The following is a 25,923-nucleotide window of genomic DNA, read 5'->3' as shown; positions in this document are numbered from 1 at the left end:
ACATTCCGATTGTAAGAGGGGGTCATAGAGTTTCTGACTGTCAGTGGAAAATGGCTCCCTTCAGTCTGAGAGGAGATGGAGACCCCTAAGCAGAAAGCGTTTTGCGTGCTCCACTTCAATAAGAGTGAATCCGTCATAACTGTGCAGTGTGATTTTCGTGGGCAGTGAAGCTCCAGCAGCTCAGAGCGTTCGTCGTTGGTTCCACAACACTGGATGATCTCCGAAATCGCACTGAAAGAGCCGTGAGTGCAGCGACACCCGACATGCTCAATCGAGTACGGGATGAGTTTGACTATGTTTATAGTCTATGTATATAATGTTTATGCAAATGCTTAGGGCAGCTAATAAATATAGAGTGTTCAAATTTTGAGATGTGTATCTCCAGTGGAGGAGATGAACTCTCAGACAATTAAGAACACATATAATTGGACCAGGGTGCACAAACTTTTGCATAAAACTGTAATTGAAAAGTAACAGTGAAAATCAAACATTGCTAAATTTCAAAAGAAGGCTAGGGGTCCCCAAACTGTCTGTGCTGTGCTCTGATAGGTCTGCACAGTGCCTGTTTCCATGGACACATCCGCCTGGTTCAGTTCCTGTTGGACAGCGGGGCTGATATGAACCTGGTGGCGTGTGACCCCAGCCGCTCCAGCGGGGAGAAAGATGAGCAGACCTGCCTCATGTGGGCCTACGAGAAAGGTCAGCTGCCACTCAGCTCAGTGTGGAGCCCTGGCTCTGAGAAAGGCCATACACACTTAAAAATGATGGTTCTTCAAGGGTTCTTTTTGAAAAGGATTCTATGTAGGACCAAAAAAGGGTTCTTCTGTTGTTATGATGTCAAGCTTGAAATAATAGAGGAACTCTTTTTCGCCGCCACTTTTTTGTTCTACTTAGAACCATCTACAGCACATTCTACATCAATCTGAATATGCTTTGATCATGCAAAGAACACTTTCCTATATATAACCATTTCTTTACTAAAGAACCCTTGAAGAACCATTATTTTTAAGTGTGTACATTACAGACAAACAGCATAAACTCTGTCATAAACATAAAACAATTTGATTTTTCCAAGAGATAATAGAGAGAAATAATAGAAAGAAATAATAAGAGAGTTCTTCATGGGTTCTTTAGTAAAGAGAATGGTTCTATATAGAAACATGAACACTCAAAGAACCCTTCTGCATGATTAAAGGGTTCTATATAGAGCCATTTCATACTTACATGGTTCTTCAGATTGATGGACATTGAGTTGGGTATGGTTCTGTGTAGAGCCTTTTAAAAAAAAATGGTTCACCAAAAAGGGTTCTTGTATTGTTACAAACTTGACATTGTAACAATAGAAGAACTCTTTTTGGTACTATATAGAATCCTTTTGAACAAGGTGCTATAAAGAACCATGTACAACACACTCTCCGTTAGTCTGAAAAACCTTTTCTCGAAGCAAAGAACCGTTTAATTATGCAAAGGGTTCTTTGAGTGTCCGTGGTCTTGTATAGAACCATTTTTTTTACTAAAGAACTCTTGAAGAACCATCATTTTCAAGTGTGTACATTACAGGCAAACAGCAAAAACTTTTTTATTAATAAAAACAATTTTATTTTTCCATGAGAATATTATTATTATTATTATTATTATTATTACTAAGTAATGATACACGCTTAAAAAGTTGGTTTTCTAAGGGTTCTTTAGTAAAGAGAATGATTCTATTTAGAACCATGAGCTCTATGTAGAGCCATTTCATGCTTATATGGTTCTTTAAATGGTGAAAAGTTTCTTCAGATTGATGGAGAATGTGTTGTATATGGTTCTGTATAAAGCCTTTTTTTAAATGTTTCTGTATAGCACCAAAAATGGTTCTTGTATTGTTACAAGCGTGACACTGTAGCAATAGCAGAACCCTTTTTAAAACTTTAAAAAGTTGCTATGTTGTGTGTTTTTATTAACTTGGATTTGCAGCCTGAAACTCGTGTACTGTGTAATATACACTCAATAGAAAGCATGTAGGTTTATGTTGGCTGTTATGATGGTGTCCATAAAAGCCCCTTTATGATCTGTGTAGGTCACGATGCCATCGTCACTCTGCTGAAACACTACAAACGGCCTCAGGAAGATTCGCCCTGCAATGAGTACTCACAGCCAGGAGGGGGTGTGATTATACTCACTTACTCAGCATCAGCGTGAAGACTGTACTGCACAAAAGAAAACATACAGTGAAGAGACTAAACATTATAAACATTAAACCAATTTGTTTTTATCTTAATCATAGATGGTTCTTACGTTTCTGTCCCGTCTCCACTGGGAAAGATCAAAAGCATGACTAAAGGTAACACCCCCACCACCACACACACACACGCACACAAACAGAGAAGCCGTTCATGAGGAACTGAACTGACTCCTGTAGTTTCTGTTGCTGTTGCTCTTCTCTGTCCTGTAATTACTAAAATCCCTCAAGCCCTTGTTCAGAAACATTCTCCAAGAATAAAATCTGTGGAAGAGAAATAATCTTAATAACAACAAAGGATGGCTAATGTAGGCCACAAGTAAGACGAGGGAGTTGTGTGAAAAGACTTAGTAAGGCATGACGAGGTAGTAAGAATTGCTGTTCTTAAACCCTATGGTCTGCCAGTGGGGCCTGGTCATTTAAGAGGTTAATAAAGCAGTAAGCCACGAGAGGCCGTGGGTGTTATTAGGCACAACTTGAAGTGCGAGGCAAAGTGGCATGGCTTCAAGTGGTCAATGCTTGTATAAAATATGATAAAATACATGACTTTTCAGAAAATAATTCAAGTTATTATTAATAATAATTGACATAAACATATTCTGCAAGAATTGTAGTTCATTTAGAGTAGATTTAGAGTAACTAGAGAAGAACGTTCTGTGTACTGCAGTCATTTCATGAATTTTTAAGTTTTTGTCATATCAGAGTAAACATATGATAACACAGCACTGTTTAATGCAAAAACCTTCACTTTATAAGTGCTTTTTGGTCACCAAATTACCTCCGCCAGTCTCATTTAGCACCAATCCAGCAGCGCCCTCTTCTCACACTGGGGCCGAATCTCCCTCTTCTCACACTGGGGCCGAATCTCAAATGGCTCCCTGCTCCCTACATAGTGCACTATGTAGAAGTTTAAATACTGGATCCTGCAGCCCAACAGTGCAAAATACACCTAAGAAGTAATCATGTGGGACACATCCACACTCGATAAATGATACAATGACCCACAGCCTCTTTTGGCTTATTGCTTTATTATTTCTGAAGAAGTTCTGGATGAGCAGGTGTCTACAAACTTTTGGACATATAAAGTACATGTAATAGAGGACATTTTCTTGAAGGAAACCGTAGTTTGACCAGGAAAAGAGCTTTTTGGACATTATATGGGTACTGTTGTGAAAATGCCATAAAGCATATATATGAATGTGTTTAGAGCCTCAAAAAGTCCAATTTAATGTTCATGTGCCTTTAATTTTCATTAAATTCCTCTTATGAGCATGCAGGCCCATGGTAATGCAGTTATTAGCCATCACCAGACTGACTTTAGATCAGCAAATTTGATCAACACAACCATGTTTTTCCACAGAGAAGGCTGACATTCTCCTCCTGAGAGCGAGCCTCCCTTCCAACTTCCACCTTCAGCTTTCTGAACTGGAGTTTAATGAGATCATTGGCTCAGGTGTGTTCAGCATCAGTAAAGATCAGGCCATATTTAAGGAGTTCTTTCTGAGACTCACCACAATCTAAAATATCCTTACTTCTGTATTTACAGGTTCTTTTGGGAAGGTCTACAAAGGACGATGTCGCAACAAAATTGTGGCGATTAAAAGGTGAGATTCTAGTTCAGAATCTCAGAGCAGAGCATTGTGGGGACTTCTGTACTATATTTAGAGCCAGTTTCCCAGACCCTGGTTAAGCTAATCCTGGACTGAAAAGACTTTCCAATGGTGAAATAAGGTTTCTTTGGGGATTATTTTGTTCCTCTCCACCATGAATGACTTTTTCAAAATATGTATTACGCTAATATCTTTCTGGAAGAATAAAATTATACAGAAAAGAAAAATTGGTAGAATTCCCTCTTAAGGTTTGATTTAGGAGTAGAGAAGAAGCCACATGTCAGAAAAATTGCCCAACTCCTACACCTGGACATCTGTTCTAAATCAAACTTCAGTTCTAATCCATTTTAACATTTATTTAATACGTGTTCTTCTAAGACCTTGATTAACTGGATCACAAGTGTTTGCTTAAAGAAAAAAAAGTTGTTCAACAAAAAATCACCCCACCCAAACCCCATCTCACCCAACCCAACCCCCACATAAACCCCACCCAAACCTATCTCACCCAACCCAACCCCCCCCATAAACCCCACCCAAACCCTATTTCACCCAACGCAACCCCCCCATAAACCCCACCCAAACCCCATCTCACAAAACCCAACCCCACCCAAACCCCATCTCACCCAACCCACCCCACCGAACCCAACCCCACCCAAACCCCATCTCACCCAAACCAACCCCCTCCATAAACCCCACCCAAACCCCATCTCACCCAACCCACCCCACCGAACCCAACCCCACCCAAACACCACCCAATAGGTTCTAGCTATTAAACCCAAAAGTTTAACAGCTAGAACCTGTTTCATTTTAGTGTAATGCAGTTAGACTGTCTGGGAACTTACCATCATGTTACCCAAAATGATTATACTTTATAAATTTGTACCTCACATTTACCTGGTAAATGCCCAGAACTCAGGGGACTGTAAAAGAAAGCTTTACCAATAAAATCCTCTTCTGTCACTGTGAATTCTGCTTTTTGTGCTGAAGTGTTAATTAAGGTTAAATGAATCGTCTGTGTCACAAATCAAGGCAGAGCAGGAAAATTGTAGAAATTACATGATATATAAATAGTACAAATAAAATGCAGTAGAAGTCACTGGGGTCTCTTGTGTCTTGCAGGTATCGTGCCAACACTTACTGCTCCAAGTCGGACACGGACATGTTCTGCCGAGAGGTGTCCATCCTGTGCCGGCTCAACCACCCATGTGTGATCCCGTTTGTGGGGGCCTGTCTGGACGACCCGAGCCAGTTTGCCATAGTAACGCAATTCGTGTCTGGAGGCTCGCTGTTCTCACTGCTGCACGAGCAGAAGAGGTGAGGACGTTCACCAGGGACAGAAACACAAGCAAAGAAGGTTTTTGGAAAATCAAAGAAATTACAGTGAGACTTTTCGGAATAATGTGGCTGCGTTCACTGAATCGATTTATGTTTTAAAGTGATACTTTGGTGAAAAACAATTTAAACCGTTTTCCCTCTTCATCCTAAATGCAGTCAGTCAGCCAGTTCTTTAGTTTTGCACTAGAGCTATGAGGTAATGGAGGGTTACATCACACTAATTAGCATGATGATAACTGCAGGCCTACTTCATCACATACTTCTCTCACTGCAAAACATCAAGTCGCCGTGCTGTGCGAGTGACGGAGCACTGCTTCAAGTTAGCCAGCTCCTAAAAACAGCTAGCCTGGGAAGCTAGCGTTCTCCCACTCTCAGTGCCACACAGCATCCTCAGTTTACTTTTGTTTAAATCAGGGCTGTAACTCACTTCCTTTGTTGCCTGTTAATACACTTGTACTAAAATATGACTGAGCGCTGTAACAGTGCTGTAGTTGTGAGGAGCAGACGTGATTTAACGCTGCTAAAGCTCGTTAGGATGTAAGTAAAGAGGTGGGTTCACTGTAGGACAGTACAGTTACGCCACAGGAGAGCAGATCACTGATAACATCCAGGGAATATATAACACCACGTTTCAGACATTGCAAAAGTATATTTGGTGACTCATTTGACTCCTTGACCCCCCTCCCCCGCTCTAATTATGTTTATTATTAATATCTCAATAATTATCGTTATCGTTTTGATATTTCTTATGTTTTATACAGCGGAAACATTCTGGGGTCAAACTGACCACAAAGAACACCGATGCATACAAAATGTGTACAGGACATTGAAAACACATCATGTTCATTTTACGTTTACCCAGTTGTCCCCAAAAAATTAGGAAAAGCCATTAAATATAAGGCAAAAAAATTATGTCAGTCATTTATTTAGAGATGTTAACAATGGGGTCAAATTGAGCCCAAAGATAAATAGGGGGGTTAAGCTGAAGCCAGCCTGACTTTTCTCAATGTGCCCACAATCCCTCACTTGTTTTTACCTCTTTGAATCCCCATGGGGCGTTGGTTCTGATGATAAAGTCATGTTTATTGAATTTTTATCTTGGATTGAAATGTAAAGACCTAGTGTCGCTTCTCAAAAATGCTGTTGGTGACTCAAACTAAAACTGAGATCGAGTGTATGTGGGAGGGTCTGGATTCATCCATTTAATTGTAATATATTTCAGAGCTACTGTTAGTAATATTCCTAAAAGATATTTCTTAGATCTTCCCTCTAGGTTATCCGGTATCACTCCCAGTATCGCCACCCTAAGATCTTGTGGAATATTCTGCTGAAACACTTCCTTAAGAGCGTCAAATACTTCTTTCCAAAAGATCTGTAACTTGGGCCGCGGCCAAAATATGTGAGTATGGTTTCCAATTTGGGCTCCACAGTTTCTCCAGCATGAACCGTTATGTGTTAGACCCATCTTCGACACTATTTCTGGTGTTCGGAAATATATGGTGACTTTCCATTTGAATTCCCTCCAGATGTCTGAATTTGTCACTAGGCTTGCTTCTGTGCATATTTTGTTCCAAGTACTCTGTGTTGTATCCATATTTAGTTCTGATTCCCATCTCTGCTTTATATTTAAGGAATTATTTAGGTTCATAGACAAAAATATTTGATACAATTTACAAATTGTATCAAAGCAGTCCTGGGCTGGAGGTTAGGGAACCAGCCCTGTGACCGGAAGGTTGCTGGTTTGATCTCCTGAGCTGACAGTACATGACTGAGCCCTTGAGCAAGACACCTAACACCGAAGTGCTCCGCGGGCGCTGCGGATAGGGCTGCCCACCTCTCTGGGCAAGTGTGCTCACTGCCCCCTAGTGTGTGCGTTCTCTAGTGTGTATGTGGTGTTTCACTGCACGGATGGGTCAAAATGCAGAGGTGAAATTTTCCCGTTGTGGGACTAATAAGGGTGACTTAATCTAATCTAAAAGTTATTCTTCCCACTCCATTCCTCGTTTGTAATTCCATGAAGTTGGTTCCGTGAAGGTTTTGGAGGTTTTTCCCATTCTTTGTGTGTATCTGAGGTGTATTTTGATGTCTGTAGTGAGTTTGGCTCTTCAGTGATGCTCCTCTCTCTGCTCGAGTTCATCTGAGACTTCCATTGATCTGTTTAAACCGTAATGACGTCTCGGAGCATTGATCTGTGTGAGCTTAGGTGTGCTTTAAACTGTGTTTAAACGAGCAGGATCATCGACCTGCAGTCCAAGCTCATCATCGCCATCGACGTGGCCAAAGGCATGGAGTACCTGCACAATCTGACTCAGCCCATCATTCACAGAGACCTCAACAGGTGAGCAGTCATCATCATTAGAAGCTCTGTCATCAGCTACATCATCGTCGTCACTTGCTGTGGCTGTTGTTTTAATCAATCTTCATCAGCGTGTCTTCATTTGGATGGACGTACTGCACGTTCTATGTTTTTCTTGCTCTGAGGCACTTTATGTAGCCCTTCTCGAAAGACGTATGATGTGTGTTAGAGCTGGGGAACCTTCAGGGTCTTCTACATTCTTAAAAAGATGATTCTTCAAGGGTTCTTTAGTTAAGACAATGGTTCCATGGAAAACCATGAGCACTCAAGGAACATTTTGCATGATTAAAGTTTTTTTTGCATGGTGAAACGGTTCTTCAGATTGAGAGTGTGTTTTATATGGTTTTATATATTATAAACGTTTTGAAAATGATTCTATATAGAACCAAAAAGTGTTCTTCTATTGTTATAGGCTTGACACTGTAACAATAATAGAACCCTTTTTGGTGCTATATAGAATGCTTTCCAAAAAGTTTCTATATAGAAATATCTTCAGCACATCCTCTATCAATTTGAACAACGCTTTCACCATGCAAAGGGTTCTTTGAGTGTTCATGGTTCTATATAGAACCATTTTCTTTACTAAAGAACTCTTGAAGAACCATCTTTTTTAAGGAATCTAGGTAGATACAGTCAAACAAGCTCTCTCGATGTCAAGCGTGTTATAATAAAAGAAACTCTTTGCTGCTGTATAGAACCATTTTCAAACAGGTTCTATATAGAACCATATACAACACATACTCCATCATTCTGAAGAACCATTTCACCATGCAAAGAATCATTTAAGCATGCAAATGTTTTTGAGTGTTCATGGTTCTATGTAGAACCATTGTCTTTACTAAAGAACCCTTGAGGCACCTTTTTAATAGTGCACATCTTCAGAGAAGGCCTAATAATTTCTGTAAAATGATGAAAAGAACCTTTTAAGCAGGCTCTCCTATTGGTTAGGACTTCAGAAGCTGAACTTTATGAAAATGGTTCTGTATAGCACCAAAAAGGGTTCTGCTGTTGTTACGATGTCAAGCTTATTATAATAATAGAACCTCTTTGGTGCTATAAAGACCCATTTCCAAACAGGTTCTATATAGAACCATATACAACACATTCTCCATCAATCTGAAGAACCATTTCACCATGCAAAGAATCATTTAAGCATGCAAATGTTTTTGAGTGTTCATGGTTCTATGTAGAACCATTGTCTTTACTAAAGAACCCTTGAGGCACCTTTTTAATAGTGCACATCTTCAGAGAAGGCCTAATAATTTCTGTAAAATAAACAAATACATGTCTGTAATTTTTAGTTTGTTTTCATTTTAATAGAATAATCATACTTGTTGTATTTAAGCTCTGCAGTATTGCAGTAATTTTATTGTCAGTAAGTTCTGGTTTGAAACGTTTTTGGCTGGAATTTCTGCCTGATTTCTCTGTAGTATCTAGATAGATATATGCGAAGTCTGCCATTGGTTAGGACTTCAGGAGCTGAACTCAAGGCCTTGTGTCTTAGATTAACCACCAACACAATTAGGAATTGACAGAGGAATCGACCTGTCACACTGTGATTTACACATTGTGGAACCAATTTAGTGAGAAAAACTCAAGGCCCTCTGGAAGTTCTAGATACATTACTTACTGGGGATACGAGCTGTAGTCTAACCAGGTTTCAGTCAGTTGTTAGAAATGGAAAACAGCAGCAGCAGCTCTGATTAAAAGAGTCACCCTGAAACTGCTATGAGTTAAAATATATGTTAATGTCTGTTAGAAGCTTCAAATAAAACTCAGTGTTTATCTGAAGTGTAATGCTGTGGGACTTTCTTTCTGCCTGTTTTATTCTCAGCCACAATATACTGCTCTACGAGGACGGCCACGCTGTGGTGGCTGATTTCGGAGGTGAGACATGAATTATGAATTATCAAATTCTATGAATTATACATATTGTGTATTTTGATGTACATTTTCAATGTTTTGTCTAAACCAATGTTGCCCTGCAGAGTCCCGGTTCCTGCTCTCCATGGATGAGGATAACATGACGAAACAGCCTGGGGTCAGTTCAGCATCTCTGATCATTTTGTGTATGTTTGCAGAGAGTCATATGGCTGGTATAACTGTATGGCTAATATACAACTAAGTGATTCTGAAATACGCCAAGGAGGTGATTTTGATATTTATGAAGATACCTGGTTGTTGACGCTGGTGTGTGTTACAGAGATGATTTTTATAATCGTTATGGATGTGGTTTGATACTTGCTGCAGGGGTGATATTTATATATGTTTTGTATAGTACTGTGCAAAAGTCTTACCTAATAACACCATACGTCATTAGACTAAATTCAAATAAGCCTAAATATAGTAAAAAGTAACACAAATTCCCTTTTCCCTGTTACATAGATGACATTTATACATGTTATAGACATGATTTGATACCTGCCATGGAGATTTCATTAATATGTTATAGATGGATAGATTGATACCTTTTACTGAGATTGCATTTCTATAAATTATGGATGTGATTTTGATTTCTGTTACAGAGATGACATTTAAATGTGTTATCGATATGATTTGAAACTTGTTACAGAGATGACATTTATATGTTATAGACATGATTTGATACCTGCTACGGAGATTTCATTAATATGTTATAGATGAGATTTTGATACATTATGGACGTGATTTTGAGTTCTGTTACAGAGATGACATTTAAATGTGTTATAGATGTGATTTGAAGCCCGTTACAGAGATGACATTTAAACGTGTTATAGATGTGATTTGAAACTTGTTACAGAGATGGCTTTTAAATGTGTTATAGATATGATTTGAAACCTGTTACGGAGATGACATTTATACATGTTGTAGACAAGATTTGATACCTGCTACGCAGATTTCATTAATATGTTATAGATGAGATTTTGATACATTATGGACGTGATTTCGATTTCTGTTACGGAGATGAGACTGATGTGTGTTACAGAGCTGATTTGTCTTTACTGTAGAATCTGCGCTGGATGGCACCTGAGGTCTTTACCCAGTGCACACGCTACACAGTGAAAGCAGACATGTTCAGCTATGCACTGTGTCTCTGGGAGCTGCTGACGGGGGAGGTTCCATTCGCTCACCTCAAGCCTGGTACCGTTTTTCTGCAACTACTCTGAAATCTGCACTCATTCCTTCACAGAATGTTTTGAATAAATAAAACTATTTCATATTAGATTTTTTGTATACTGATATATATCATATATACACTATATAATGACAGAATGCTGATATCTCTATGCTGAATTATAAAGCTAGGTTTTGTTCTTACTCTGCCTAGCGGCTGCAGCTGCTGATATGGCCTACCATCACATTCGGCCTCCGATTGGCTACTCCATCCCCAAACCCCTCTCTGCGTTGCTGATGCGAGGTTGGAATTCCAGTCCAGAGGTCAGTGCTAAGAAGTGGGTTATAAAATAAAAAATAAAACACAACATGATGAGTTAGATGAGTTAACTCCAATCGTAAGTAATTACTCTGAAAAAGTGGTTCATGATTCAAACGTGCATCAAAAAAACAAAATCCCTATTTTTCAATTTATTTTATTTGGAAAGAACAACATCACACAACTGAATCATGAAAATTCACTACAGCATTTTATTTCAGTGTGGCTAACTGGAATAAAAAAAATTACGTGTGTTTATTTTTGTATTGTTATTTTTTATATATTATTTGCACAGTAAATACAAAAAAACAACAAGAAAGAGAGAGAGTGTGCAGGGAAAGTAAAAAAGGGCTTGTACAAAGTACTTTCCCTCAAGAAAAAAAAGTATAATATTGAATTAAATAAAAAACAGACAAAATCACAAAAAACACAAATACATAGTTAGGGTGACAGTAGATGAGTTTTCATTCACAATGAGATTTGTAATGGACACGATTTGAGTGAATACAAAAACTAGGGATGTTGTGTAATATTGTAATTATACTGGTATCAGCAAATATTTATGTTGGCCTGATCTTTAAATCTGACTGATATTTCAAAAGACAAATTTATTGCATTCTGGAAGAACAGAATATGGAGGCGATGCTGGGCTGCTGTGCTAAAATGTTTCCGTTTATTGATTTTACTGTATTTTTAACCCTGCAGAAATACAGTCATATGTGAATGTTGGAACAGCTCTGGTCAAATTATATGTTTTATTGTTTATGCCTGTTGATTTAAGTGAATAAGTTAACACGTCCTTTACAGAGGACTTAAATATAGCATTTTCCTCAAACTGTAGTGCATTTACATTTTACATTTACAGCATTTGGCAGACACTCTTATCCAGAGCGACTTACAATTTGATCATTTTTACACAGGTAGGCGAAGGTAGTGTTAGGAGTCTTGCCCAAGGACTCTTATTGGTAAAGCGTAGGGTGTTTGCCCAGGTGGGGATTGAACCCCAGCCTATAGCGTGGAAGGCAGAGATGTTACCCACTACACTATACCAACCACATGCATGAACCACATCATCCACGTGCATGATTTTCTTTATTTGCTGGGTTTAACGTTAAATAGAAAATGTGCTTTAACTTTTGCACAGGCCACAATTTATGTTTTATTATGTTTTCCGATACGTTAAATTCAGCAATTAAAGTATGCATTAAAATGTGCTGAAGTGTGTTCCGTGTAGAGGATGTTTTTTGTTTTTTCACATATCAGCACAACATGGCCCGGGGCGCTCTAACCTTTGCATATGACACTGCACATTGTATTTCCCTGTAATATTAATCCAGGTTGATTTAGTCCCAATTTCTGCATTTTATAAATGTTTATGTATGAGCAGTGGCAGATGAACAGTATTGGCTATTGGCCCACGATTCCCATATCTTTGTATCATTACAATAAACACTAACTTCTCTCTGTTTTAGCATCTGAATATATTTTATAATCAGTGATAATGTAATACAACTTAAACATAACATCGTGCGAACTGGTGTTTTTAAAGCAGCTGGTCTGATAACCCCAAATCACGACTCCCTAGAAGAATTCAGAACCATTGGTCAACTGTACTTTGCACACAGAGGAATTAGACCATCCATGCAGTGAAACACCCACATACATGCACACTAGTGAACACACACACTAGGGGGCAGTGAGCACACCTGCCTGGAGCGGTGGGCAGCCCTATCAACAGCGCACTTCAGTCATGTCATGTCGGCTCAGGGGATCAAACCAGCGACCTTCCGGACACAAGGCTGGTTACCTAACCTCCGGCCCACGACTCCCTACATCCTCCTAATGAGCTCCATCCCACTGAGGATCATTATAACGAGGCTGTAGGATGATTATTACTGCAGCGTGCACTAGAGATGGTCATTAAGTCCATTTTTCTCATTAGAATATGCACATCTTTCAAACAATGGTATTCAAATATCACCACAACAATATTTTCTATTGTTATACATGAAAAATAAAACAATAGAAGGGTTAACATTTGTTTATTGCATGCAGTAGCATAAGAGGTTGTTGGTATTTGATTCAAAACTTTACAATGTATGAATTTATTATTCAGCCAGCTGAACCTGAGACACTATATCAGCTTAACAGCACATGCAGTCCCCCCAAAAATACTACTACTACTAAATACTACTACTACTACTAGAAGAAGAAAGTTTAACATTAAAATAATTGTACAGAATAATTATGTTCATCCCTGTTCTGCAAAAAGTGACACCTTTTTTAAAATTTCTGCGTAATTCAGTGTTTGAGATGTAAACAGAGTGATTCAGAGTGGTTTGGTGTGAAATGGTTCAGATGTCTTTACAGTGGTGGTGATAGGAACCAGGGGTCGCCATGACTACAACACAAATATAGACATTTTATTTACTATTAAAAACCACCAGTGAACCTACACAAGTCCTCTGGGTTTATATGGAATGTTGATGATGGAAAATAGTGGAAAATCTGAAAAAAAATTGAGTATTATTTTTCCTTACAGCATCCTGCATGTATCCCTCCACCATGAATGTGTTTTAAAAATATGTTTTAGCCTAAATCTTCTGAAAGTCATCATAAAGTAATGTCTCAGACATCAGGCAGTGTATTCATAACCACTTTATGTACTAAACTGTAGTAACTGTGAGGGAGCTTTTAGAGGTGGACGTCTGGTTTCTATCACCACCACTGTGAACAATCTGACTCAGTAAGTTTCTCTAGAACAGAGAATTTCACACCAAACCACTCTGAATGACTCTGTTAACATCTTAACCATTTAATTATGTAGAAATTTGGAATAATCTGTGGAATTTACTTTGAAAGCGAATCAGTATAGTTAATTCTCTACATTGCTATGTTGTTGTTATGTTGAATATTCTAAGATTTGTGGAAAATTTGAGACATATTGACCAGATTTGAGATGATCTCACGTGCAAAGATATCATTAGCTCCAGGCTCCTTCTCTCAGCACTTTTCTCTTCCTGTTTGTAGAGGTTTGTGTTGCTAGTGAAACATTTCCCTCAGGAACAAACTCATTCTCTCTCCAGAGTTGCGGCTAAATCTGTGTCAAACCTGCCTGCCCCTCTAGAGCCCAGAGCTTTCTCATGTCAGCAGGTTTATAGCACACGCACTGCTTTAATTGGCTTTGAGAAAAGAGTTCAGGCTCTTTAGAGAGACTTAAAAGCCCTTTTAGTGAAGTGTGATTAGGAAAGTAGTTTTTTAGTGGCTGTGTATTTAAAAATATGTGTTTTTTTGTTGGGGAATCAGATGCAAACGGTGTGTATCGTTCTTTGAAAAGTAGAGATAAAGAGGAATACGATAAATCTAAAAACTTATTCATTAAATGCTAAGAAAAGAAAAAAAGTGATAATCATAATTACATACATAAGTATGGAAATAAGGCGCTAAGGCCCAATCCCATTTCTTCTTTTTACCCCTATCCCTTGTTTTCGAGTGTCACCCTAACCCATTGGAACTGAGTTACAAGGGGTAGTGGTTGAAATCTTGCCCTATGAAATGAGACCCTCAAATAAAAAAATATATATATATATTACTTCATTCACAGCTACTAGTGCTGCTCTGTAGGCGACCCTGCCAGTCTGCAGTGACAGCAGAGGAGGGTAAAGTTCAGCTCCTCACTGCTGGGCTTTAGTTACATTTAGGGCATCATATGTTTTCAAAGAGGGGGTACAATTATTTATTATCACCCACCTCTAATTCTTCAGTGATATGAAGCTGAAGTCGGATATTCACCAGCTTCTTGTTCGAATTTTCCCGTTCCACCTCAAATGGTGCAGCAGTTACATTCTGGCACTTCAGTCGTCAGAACTGCTGGACTATTTAAGATGGAACGGGAAAGTTACCTAGCTAGCTACCAAGACGTTAGCATGTTGTTAGCGATTTTTTATGCTTGTTGTGAAGAAAACGACCATAATACACTGAAACGACATTAAACTAAGATAATACAGTGATTATTGTAATTTTTAACAGAGAAAATTCTCACATTTGTGGGTTTCTTTGGTCTCTTGTTCTCCATCTTGCCAGTTTTCCTTTTTTTCTCATAACTCTCTGTTTGGAGTCTCTGAAAAACCTCCGTTTGGAGGGTCGTGTAGCCCTAACACTTCGCATTACCCCTCTATCTCGATAAAAATCGGGACACCCTACCCCTAGACGTGAACGCACAAAACAGGGCTAAGGGCCAAGCGGTAGGGGTGAGGGGGGGAGTGGGTTTGGGCCTAAATCTACAAAATTAGTCAGTGCGTCCCAAGCGGCACAGATCATACCAGCCATTACAAGACACGCAGTGAAGTTTCTGACTTTTCCTTTAAGTCTCCATGAAAAGTAATCTTAATATCATTTATAACAGTCTTACGTCTTGTTAGAGATGTACAATGACATCAGAATCATATCGGTATCAGGAGATATTTGCTTATACAAAATTTTGGCATCACACGGATGTTTGGTCCATGTTTCAAACTGTATTTATTGAGCTCCAGAATAGCTGAATGTTTAGGCCACACTTGGCTACTGTGCTAAACTGTGGTACGTACATGAAAGATATCAGATATCGGCCCACAGTCAGTATCAGTGCATCCCTAGTTTTTATTCAGAGGTAGATATTTGTCAAGATTTTATGCGAAATAACACAGTAAACTTGATTATTGTGATCAATTAGGGCCAATTATTAGGTTTAGTAATGCAGTATTGGGTGTAACAGTGCATGGTTTATCTTTATTACTAACACAATGCAACAGTCTGATGCACTGGATTGTGATCAGCATCAATACTGACCTTCTGAACAGATCAGGAAAATTCCCATCTTGGGTTTTTATGAATGGGACTGAATGCTGGACATACAGACATTAATTATAAATGATCGCATTACCGGCTGAATAATGGAAGCCAATTCCTGACACAAAGTCATTATTTTGAGATAGTATCTCAAACTTTCTCATTATTCTGTGATGCAGCCAGATGTGTGTTTCTCTACGAAGTGCTGCAGTATGTCAAAATAAAAGTCCCTCTTAACGCAGTGTGACATAGGTTCATTAAGAAGGGAGGAGTGCTTTTCTAACTCTGTTGTGATTCACACCACATTTTATACTTTTACATTTCTATCAGTTTAATTAAGGCTTAAATCATTCATTACCATAATAACAGAATATATATGTATATTATATATGTATGTGATGTATAGTATATAAGTGTAACAGCACATCACATGAGCTACATGTACATACATATGTTGGTGCATGAGATAAAAACATGAGAGACAGACACTGTGTGTGTGTGTGTGTGTGTGTGTGTGTGTGTGTGTGTGTATGTGTGTGTGTGTGTGTGTGTGTGTGTGTGTGTGTGTGTGTGTCCTCTGACGCAGCAGATCTGACTCAGTCTCTTTTGAAGTTGTTCTGCTTTGATGAGTGTGTGTGTTATGTAAGCTCTTCTGATTTCATAATTTTTGGTTAATTGGTTACTTCCTTAATGGGAACATTATGCTCTCTCTCTCTCTCTCTCCTCCTCCTCTCTCTCTCGCTCGCTCTCTCTCTCTCTCTCACTTTCTCTCACTTTTTTCTTTTTTTCTTCCTGCCACTTCATCTCTCTGTCTCTCTCTCTCTCTCTCATCCTCCCACCCTGTTTCCCTCTCTTTTTTCTTCCTCTTACCCCTGTCTCTCTCTCTCTCCATCTCTTCACCTCCTCTAACTCTGCCCTCTCTCAAACTTTCTCTATCTCCTTCTCCCTTCTCTCTCTCTCTCTCTCATCCTCCCACCCTGTCTCTCTCTCTCTCTCTCCATCTCTTCACTTCCTCTCACTCTGCCCTCTCTCTAACTTCTCCCTTCTCTCTCTCTCTCTCTCTCTTTCTCTCTCTCTCTCTCTCTCCCTCTCTCTCTCTCTCTCTCTCTCTCTCTCCCCCTCTCTCTCTCTCTCAGGAAAGGCCTGAGTTCTCTGAGGTTGTGGCTAAGCTGGAGGAGTGTCTGTGTAATGTGGAGGTACAGAAAATCCTGAATTTATTCCTTTATTGACTATCAGCCTCTCTTAGAATGTAAGAAATGTCACGTAGATCCTGCACTGTATGTCCAGACAGCCCTTCTAATAAGTGAATTCAGCTTCTTTAATGTGAACTCATTACTGACACATAACTTTGACCTTTTCCAAAATTATGATTGACGCTCCTCTCGTACAGTCACAGTCATATCTAAGTGTTCCTTTCTTCCATCAGCTGAACAAAAAGCTCCAAACAAACCTGCAGTGAGAACAGCAGCTGCAGTAAATCAATCAGAATGATTAGAGTAAGGAATGGTGAACGGCGTTAGTGAGGAGTGTGTGATGCCTGACTCCTGATCATCTGGAGTTTGGAGTTAAACAAACTACAGAGACAAACTATTAACACACAGGATTATACAGGCTCTGGGGTCAGATAAACTTAGATTAGATGATCAGAAACTTAGATTAAACTTAGCATTAGATGTCGAGGTGTCATCTATTACACGTCTTTCAGCAGACTTTAATGAAACAATACAAAGAATGCATTAATATTTATCTTTACAAGGATGCTGTGCAGTCCTGTTTAATCTGACTGATTTATCAAGATAAGCCAAGGACAGCTAACTAGAAGCTAACTAGTTAGCAAACTGATCTTAATATTTTTCTGTAATGGGATTAATCATATTAAAATGATTTTTAGCAAATACAGTAACCCAGATACAGTGTAGCTGACCTTACAGCCAGTATAATTCTGCTTGTTTATAGTTTTGATATTGAGCTGTGAGTTTCGTCTTTCAAAGAATTTAATCCAATTTTCTTTCAGCTTCAGGGATGAAATAAAAACAGGATAGTGTGAGTTTGACTTACTGACTGATTTACTGCCGCCGCCATTCTCATTGCAGGTTTGTTCTGGGGAGATTTTTAGCTTGATGGAGTAAGGAACATTTAGAGACAGTTGTGGTTGGCTGATAATGTCGGTCATTGTTTTGCAAATGGTCAGTTGTGCACACACACTGTATGTAAGGCCTGAGGTCACCATGCCAAGTGCCCAGCTCCACAGCCCTTTAAATCGGGTGTGCTGCTGGTGGAACTGAATAAACCCATGCAGTGGTTTTAGCTACATTGAATCAGAATCAGAATCAAGCTTTATAGGCTGGGTATGTTTACGCATACAAGGAATTTGGTTTTGGTTACAGGAGCTCACAGTGCACAGTACCAGACAGACATTTACATGTAGTGAATAAAATAAAATGAATATAAAATATAACAAAATAAAATAAAATAAAATAAAACATGCATTCCTACCATCACTCACTCAAACACACACACACACACACACACAGTCATACCTGTAAAGCTTACATTGTGCAAAGTATGGGTCTAAAGTTAAAGTGCTGAGGGCAGCAGCAGTTAAAAGGGTGTATAGTGGCAGAGAAAGGGATCAGTGAGGTAACAGATAAGTGGGGTAATAAGGCAGGTAAGTAAGATGCTAGAATAAACAATTCTACAAACAATTCTATAAACAAAATTTAAGGAGAACAAGAACCAACCCTGTGTTCTACTGTCTCTCTCAGACACATAGCAGTAACTTTACTGAAAACGACACATTCTGCTTATTTTAGTAATTTGTTTATTTGTATTCCTTCTAGTGTTCGATAATAATGTGAATCATTCGACTGAACTGGTTTGAAGTCCGAGTTGAAAACACATTTGGACTTTAAAATCCTTTTGCTTTGAGGGGCCCTATAGCTTAAACATGTGTGTTTTATTAGAATAAATGATTGAACATTCCATTTTGTCACTATTAAAACAATCAAGTGACTGTTTCAGTAGTGACTGTTTCGGTAGTGACTGTTTCGGTAGTGATAATTTAGCTCATTATGAGAACTTAAAGTACACTTACCAGTACATGACTAGCAAACACAGCTTTGAACACACATAAAATCATATTTTTCATTAAAATGCAAAAAAGAACTTTAATAAAATCTGTTTCACACTGATTTACAGACTTTGTGACACATTTACTTCAAAATAATGGGGTCTAACTGCTCACCATGTGACCATGAGGGACAGAGACCTCACTTCCTGCTCTGAAATGCAGGGGTGTGGCTAAAATAAGGCTCCGCCCACAGACTAAAACTTTGCCTTTCAGTAGTGACATAAAAACGTGGGACAGCATTTTTTTTTTTATTTACAAATTACAAATTAACAAGCAAATTACTACAATTTAATTCTAAATCATTCAACTTCACTTTAACGGACATAAAAAAGATCTTGCAGAAAAAACGCTGAAAAAATACAAAAAGAATAATTATAAGTATTATTCTCACAAGTGTAAATTTAGGAGTTAGGGTTTGGGATAGTTTGGGATCTCCCAGTAGAAAGTGTCATTTAATGATGATTTTGTATGTATTCAGCTTATTACTATCTCAGTTAATGTCTTGGGTTTAAATAGATCACAAATATAGAACATAATCCTTAAACTAATTCAGCAGAATGGTCCGTATAGTAATGTAAAGTAATTACCGCCCAGTTAAATAGTTTTAAGCAGTGGTTTGGCAGGACTAAGACTTTTGCACAGTGCTGTACTTTGTATAAATGTGTTTGTTTTTGTGTGCTGCAGCTGATGTCTCCAGCCTCCAGTAACAGCAGTGGTTCTCTGTCCCCCTCGGCATCGTCCGACTGCCTGCTGGGCCGCGGGAGTCCCGGCCGGAGCCACGTAGCAGCCCTGCGCTCGCGGTTCGAGCTGGAGTACGCCCTGAACACCCGGGCATACGCAGCCTGGAGCCAGAGGTGCACATGCATTTATACACATACATACACACTGCCTGTCAGAAGTTTGGGAACACCTCGTCTTGTTTTGAAATGTTCTGAGTTTGATTTTCACTGTTTCAGCTTTAGTGATCATAAAGCTGCTCTGTGGTAATACATACATACATCATCTAAACCGCTTATCCTTCTGGGTCGCGGTGGGGTGCTGGAGCCTATCCCAGCTGTCATTGGGCGGAAGGCAGGATACACCCTGGACAGGTCGCCAGTCCATCGCAGGGCAGACAGACAGACATACACAGTCACACACACATTCACACCTAGGGGCAATTTAGCATGTCCAATCGGCCTGACTGCATGTTTTTGGACTGTGGGAGGAAACCGGAGTACCCGGAGGAAACCCACGCAGACACGGGGAGAACAGGCAAACTCCACACAGAAATGACCCCGGTTGCCCGGCCGGGAATCGAACCCAGGCCATTCTTGCTTTGAGGCGACATAATTATATTGTACAAACATTGATTTATCAGTTTCAAAGTTTAAAATGTACCATACAGTCCATACATGGAAACTAAGTTGCTATAACTGACTGTTCTGAATTCACTCCTTTTGTCACAAAAACCACTGAATGTACACATATACTACTCATCCTATAGTAGTTTTGCCGTGCCCACTCACGCTGAAGTTATAAGGAGTGTTTCAGCTGGGCTGCTTTTTGAATGAGGCCCAATACAGAGCAGCCAATCAGACCAGAGCTCATTTACATATATCAGTCATAAGGACACTCAAAAACAACTGGTTTAATTCAAAGGAAAGAAATGAGGTTGAAAATGAAATGTGAAAGTGAATTAAGACTGTTTTTGGTACATAAACACACAGAAGTCTTAAGTGGACCTTGAGAAAAATGTAGAATGTGTGTCCATTAAAGGGCAATTCCACAGGTTTTTCAAAAATGAAAGCATAGTTCAGTTGAAGTCATTCAGAGTGGTTTGGTGTGAAATTCTAGAGAAACTTACCGAGTCAGAATTGTTCACAGTGGTGGTGATAGGAACCAGACATCCACCTCATCATGAGAGATACATGCAGGGTGTTGTGAGGCAAAATGGTCTCCAAAGAAAAATTTTACCATCAACATTCCACATAAAAACTCAACAGACACATGTAGGGTTACTGGTGTTTTTGAATAGTAAATAAAATGGCTCTATTTGTGTTGTAGACATGGCAACATCTGGTTCCTATCACCATCACTGTAAAATCGGAGTCAGTAAGCTTCTCTAGAACAGAGCATTTCACACCAAACCACTCTCAAACGATTAATTATACAGGTATTTGTGTATATGAGATGCACTGATCTCTCATACAGGCAGATACTTGCAGAGCAGTGAGGTTAAATAGGTCATACATTATGTTGATGGTCCCTTATAGCTTATATACAAGTGCTCCAATATCCAAAAACAATGGTTATCATAAGTAAAGACCAGCACTAGGACTGGATTTAAGCTTTGGTTTGAGATAATAGGAAAATTCCACTCAGAAATTGTAGAGACACTTTACAGTGGTGATGATAGGAACAAAGGGTCACCATGACTACAACACAAATATAGACATTTTATTTACTATCCAAAACCACCAGTGAACCTATAGAATGTTGATGATGGTGAAATAGTGGAAGATCTGAAAAAATAAGTTTTCTCTGGAAACTATTTTGCTTTACAGCACAAGTCTCTTTGCCAAAATATGCTTTAGACCAAAGGCCAAGCTTTGTGTATAACTTTCTGTGAGGGAGCTTTTAGAGGTGGATGTCTGGTTCCTATCACCACCACTGTGAACAGTTCTGACTCGAAAACATCCTCTAGAACAGAGAACTTCACATAAAACCGCTCTGAATGAGTTTTTCAGTTTAATTATGCAATAATTTTCAAAAGTCGGTGGATTTCCCTTTTAAATTGGGGTAGGTGCTCTGCAGGGGCAGTATGTGACATCTAAAGTTGAATCTGATGGTCAGGCTGCTCTGCCCTTTCTCATGGTCACTAGCACACCGTCCACCAAACACACTTCAGCACAGCACTTTAAAGTGTGGTTGCTAGGAGACAGCGCCAAGGAGACAAAGCCAAGCTAATACAATAAAACATGCATGACATTCACACCGGGAGACTTTACTAGCAGCCAGCTCTTAATTCTTCATGTGCACATGCTGAATCAGTGTCTGTGGTGAAAGCTAAGCAACGGTCAACATATCCACTGAAGGAAGGAGCTGGAGAGAAAAGATGACTCATGTTGCTATTGTCTGTAGACCCGAGGTGTCCGTTTGCAGACCTGACCACTGCAGGGTGTTTTGACCTCTGCTACTCACCATATTTAGTCTCCTAGCACATATATCAATGCTAAACTCCTCCTGAATGCAATGAAAAAGTGGATGTGTTGCAAGAATCTCTCAACCACTTACTTTGTCTGGGTGGTGGAACTTCATCTCTGCACCGATCAGGCATAACATTATGACCACCTCCTTGTTTCTACGCTCATTGTCCATTTTATCAGCTCCACTTACTATATAGGTGCACTTTGTAGTTCTACAGTTACAGACTGTAGTCCATCTGTTTCTCTGCATACTTTGTTAGCCCCCTTTTACCCTGTTCTTCAGTGGTCAGGACCCCCATGGACCCTCACAGAGCAGGTACTATTTGGGTGGTGGGTCATTCTCAGCACTGCAGTAACACTGACGTGGTGGAGGTGTGTTAGTGTGTGTTGCGCTGGTCTGAGTGGATCAGACACAGCAGTAGAGTTGGCGCAGTACAGTCAGGCAGGTAACATTCGCCAAACCCAGACTCGTCCATCAGACTGACAGATAGAGAAACGTGATTCAACACTCCACAGAAGTTTCCAGTACTTTACACCCCTCCATCCGACACTTGGCATTGAGCATTTTGATCTTAGGCTTGTGTGCAGCTTCTCGGCCATGGAAACCCATTTCGTGAAGCTCCTAACGTGCAGTTCTTTTGCTGATGTTGCTTCCAGATGGAGTTTGGAGCGCTTTAGTGAGTGAATTAACAGAGGATAGGCACTGTGCGCTTCAGCACTCGGCGGCCCACTCTGTGAGTTTGTGTGGTCTGTCGTTTCCTGGCTGAGCCGTTGTTGCTCCACGTACAGTTGACGGGGGCAGACCTAGCAGGCCAGACATTTCACAAACAGACTTGTGGCAGAGGTGGCATCCTATGACAGTGCTGTGTTTAAAGTCACTGGGCTCATCAGTACGACCCTCTACTGCCAGTGATTGTCTGTCCAGACTGCAATGCTGTGGGCTTAATTTTATCCACCTGTTAGCAATGGGTGTGGCTGAAACACCTGGACTCAATAATTAGAAGTGGTGTCCCAGTAGTTTTGTCCATATAGTGTATGTGTTATTTCATAGTTTTAATGTACTGACTGTAGCTTTAAAATGTGGACAGTGTTAACAGAACAAGGAAAAACCTTCTTCTCCGCTTTGGTGTCCAAACTTATCACTGGTCAGTTTCTGTATTAAGTCGTTGCTTGTTCTTTCTTGCAGTTCTGGCCGGCGTTTCTCTCAGGGTCTGTCTCTGGATGAGCTGAGGAGGAACATGCAGTTCCCTCCGATGGACAGAAACGGTTCGTCTTCTTTAATTAGTTCCCTTTAGAGTGAATCACTGCGGTAGAACCTGCCACTTCAAAATGTGATTCATAATGTCTTGCATAATGACACCCAGGAGGGTTTAAAGGCGGATTCGTTCTCTTGTTAGTCTCTGTGTGAAAAATCAGTTTTTCAGGCATTTTGTTGTATTTGAACTGACTTTGGCATCAGCAAACAACACTCTGCTCCTTGTGCGAATGGGCTGAGGGTAAGTTATAGAGCAGCGTCCCTCATTGCAAGTTATTGGAGGCCCAATATCTTCCCTGCTTTAGAGCAGTAGTTTAGTGAGCAAACAGGAAATGGGAGCCTATAGCCCACCAATTAGCATCCTGCAAACTGTAAACCGTGTCGAGTTGTTAAATAATAACAGTGGCAGTTTACGCTTCCATTACTTGTTAGATATATTAGCCTCGTAGCTCCAGCATTAAAACTAAAGAACCAACTTCAGACATCAAACATGTCTTAGCTAACTGACCACATTTTGGGTAAGAGAGAAATTATTTACATTGAACTTATTGCTTTAATAACTAACACTGTAACGTTCATAATTTTTCGATATTGATACCGATAGCTTGATTTCGGTACTGATTCCTGAACAATGCTGTTTTTAATACCTTCCTTATGATTGCAAACTAAAAGTGGACGTGGCTTAAATTAGAAATGAGTGCCAGGTGCTTTAAGTGTGTACATTTACTGACCGCAACAGGTTCCGGACTAATCAAGAAGCGCTGGTAACGATTACAGAACTTACATTGGACAGCCAATCAGTCTTGATACTGGGAGCTGCTTAGGTATTGAACTTTGGCACTGAATGAGATGGAATGTTTCAATACTCCATGCAAGTTAACCAATGGTAACATAAAAAATGAGGATGCACGGATATGGGAATTGTGCCTATATTTGATATTTTTTTATGTACTGGTAATACTGACGCATAAACATTTATAAAATGTAGAAACTAGGATTAAATCTGCCTGAATTAGCATTACAGAGAAATTACAGCGTAACATTTATTTCTGTAGAGTTACAAATGCAGTGAAATGAATAAAATGGAGATATTTTAGCGGAGAAGCCCAGGAGCACCTAAACCTTCTGCTCTCTCTTGGAGTTCGGTAAATACATCATCCAATATCAGTTTGAAATATTGGTCAAATCTAAACATCTGCCCCTTGTGGATATTTTTTGAACAGCAAATATCTGCTGATGCTGATTTGATTCAGATATTAATGTACACTGTAAAAAGTGGCTCGTCAGATCTACTTACTTCATGTGGTAACAAGTAAATTAACTAGTTTTATTCAACCTAAATAAATACTTTGAATGAACGATTCTTTTTTTTTTAGTTGAATAAAACTAGTTCAACTGCTTGTCACCACATGAAGTATTTTTTTTAAGTAGATGATGAGACACTTTTTACAGTGTGCATCCCTAATACAGAAACGATGCCCGGCCCTGGTAACAGCACACCTAATTCAGCTCAGCAGCTGATTGTGAAGTCCTTCATTAGGTGACTGTCAGGGTGTGAATTTCTGTGTATCTGTGAATTTGTGTGCTGGATCCGGGAGGATGCTGGAGGCGTGAGGCTGTAGTGTGGAGTGAGGAGCGCTGGGCTTCAGGGGAGCGACTGTGTTGTGTGTTTGAGGTTGTGATGGAGAGCAGACTGCTGACCCTGTGTTTCCTGCTGTTGCCGTAGGATACGTATCAGATCCCATGAGCACCATGAGGTTCCACTGCAGCAGCAACGCCAGCTTTGAGGACAGCAGCTAACGGCACCCTGTGTGGAGGATCAGTCTCTCTCTCTCTCTCTCTCTCTTTTTCTGCCTTTTACTATCTCTGTCTTTCTCTTTTCTTCTCTCCTCTTTCTTCCTATCTCTTTCCCTTTCTCTGTCCCCCCATCTCTCTCTCTCTCTCTCTCTCTCTCTCTATCTTTCTGCCTTTTACTATTTCCATCTTTCTCTTTTCTCCTCTCCTCTTTCTTTCTATCTCTCTCCCTTTCTCTGTCCCCCATCTCTCTCTCTCTCTCTTTCTGCCTTTTACTATCTCCATCTTTCTCTTTTCTTCTCTCCTCTTTCTTCCTATCTCTCTCCCTTTCTCTGTCCCCCATCTCTCTCTCTCTCTCTCTCTCTCTCACTATCTCTGTCTCTCTCTCTATCTTTCTGCCTTTTACTATCTCCGTCTTTCTCTTTTCTTCTCTCCCTTTCTCTGTCCCCCATCTCTCTCTCTCTCTCTCTCTCTCTCTCTCTCTCTCTCTCTCTCTCTGTCTGTATCCCCCCTCTGTCTCCCTATCTCTCATTCTCATTGTTGGATTGTTTTAGATTAGTTTTACTCGATTGCTTTAACGAAATGTCGTCACATTCTTTGCGTAAGTGCTCTCTTGCAAATATGTTATCACATTCTCGTAACGTTCACTGATTTCTCACTTTGTCAAAACAGTAAACACAGATCTTACATAAAACCAGAGAAACCCTATTGGATAATTATGATAACCGTCTAAAACACAAGAAAACGTTTTGCAACAGCTGATAGAAAATACTCTTCTAAACACTTTCA

At 39.7% G+C, this 25,923-nt stretch overlaps 1 protein-coding gene across 1 annotated transcript in view; it reads left to right on the top strand.

The window, feature by feature from the left end:
* tnni3k (TNNI3 interacting kinase) overlaps window positions 1–25,152 on the top strand; it is a 49,753-nt gene extending 24,601 nt beyond the window's left edge. The window contains exons 11-25 of the mRNA XM_036579567.1: window positions 550–699; window positions 2,063–2,149; window positions 2,270–2,326; window positions 3,585–3,677; window positions 3,771–3,828; window positions 4,954–5,148; window positions 7,403–7,507; window positions 9,360–9,412; window positions 9,514–9,566; window positions 10,513–10,645; window positions 10,833–10,942; window positions 16,904–16,963; window positions 19,582–19,751; window positions 23,272–23,351; window positions 25,067–25,152. Coding sequence (XP_036435460.1) covers window positions 550–699; window positions 2,063–2,149; window positions 2,270–2,326; window positions 3,585–3,677; window positions 3,771–3,828; window positions 4,954–5,148; window positions 7,403–7,507; window positions 9,360–9,412; window positions 9,514–9,566; window positions 10,513–10,645; window positions 10,833–10,942; window positions 16,904–16,963; window positions 19,582–19,751; window positions 23,272–23,351; window positions 25,067–25,140 — 1,478 coding nt within the window. The 3' untranslated portion in view covers window positions 25,141–25,152. The remainder of the gene's footprint in view (window positions 1–549; window positions 700–2,062; window positions 2,150–2,269; window positions 2,327–3,584; window positions 3,678–3,770; window positions 3,829–4,953; window positions 5,149–7,402; window positions 7,508–9,359; window positions 9,413–9,513; window positions 9,567–10,512; window positions 10,646–10,832; window positions 10,943–16,903; window positions 16,964–19,581; window positions 19,752–23,271; window positions 23,352–25,066) is intronic.
* Window positions 25,153–25,923: the final 771 nt, after the last annotated feature.

This window comes from Colossoma macropomum, unplaced genomic scaffold (assembly GCF_904425465.1).
Source record: "Colossoma macropomum unplaced genomic scaffold, Colossoma_macropomum, whole genome shotgun sequence".
Classification (NCBI taxonomy): domain Eukaryota; kingdom Metazoa; phylum Chordata; class Actinopteri; order Characiformes; family Serrasalmidae; genus Colossoma; species Colossoma macropomum.
This window is presented reverse-complemented; position numbering and strand designations above follow the sequence as displayed.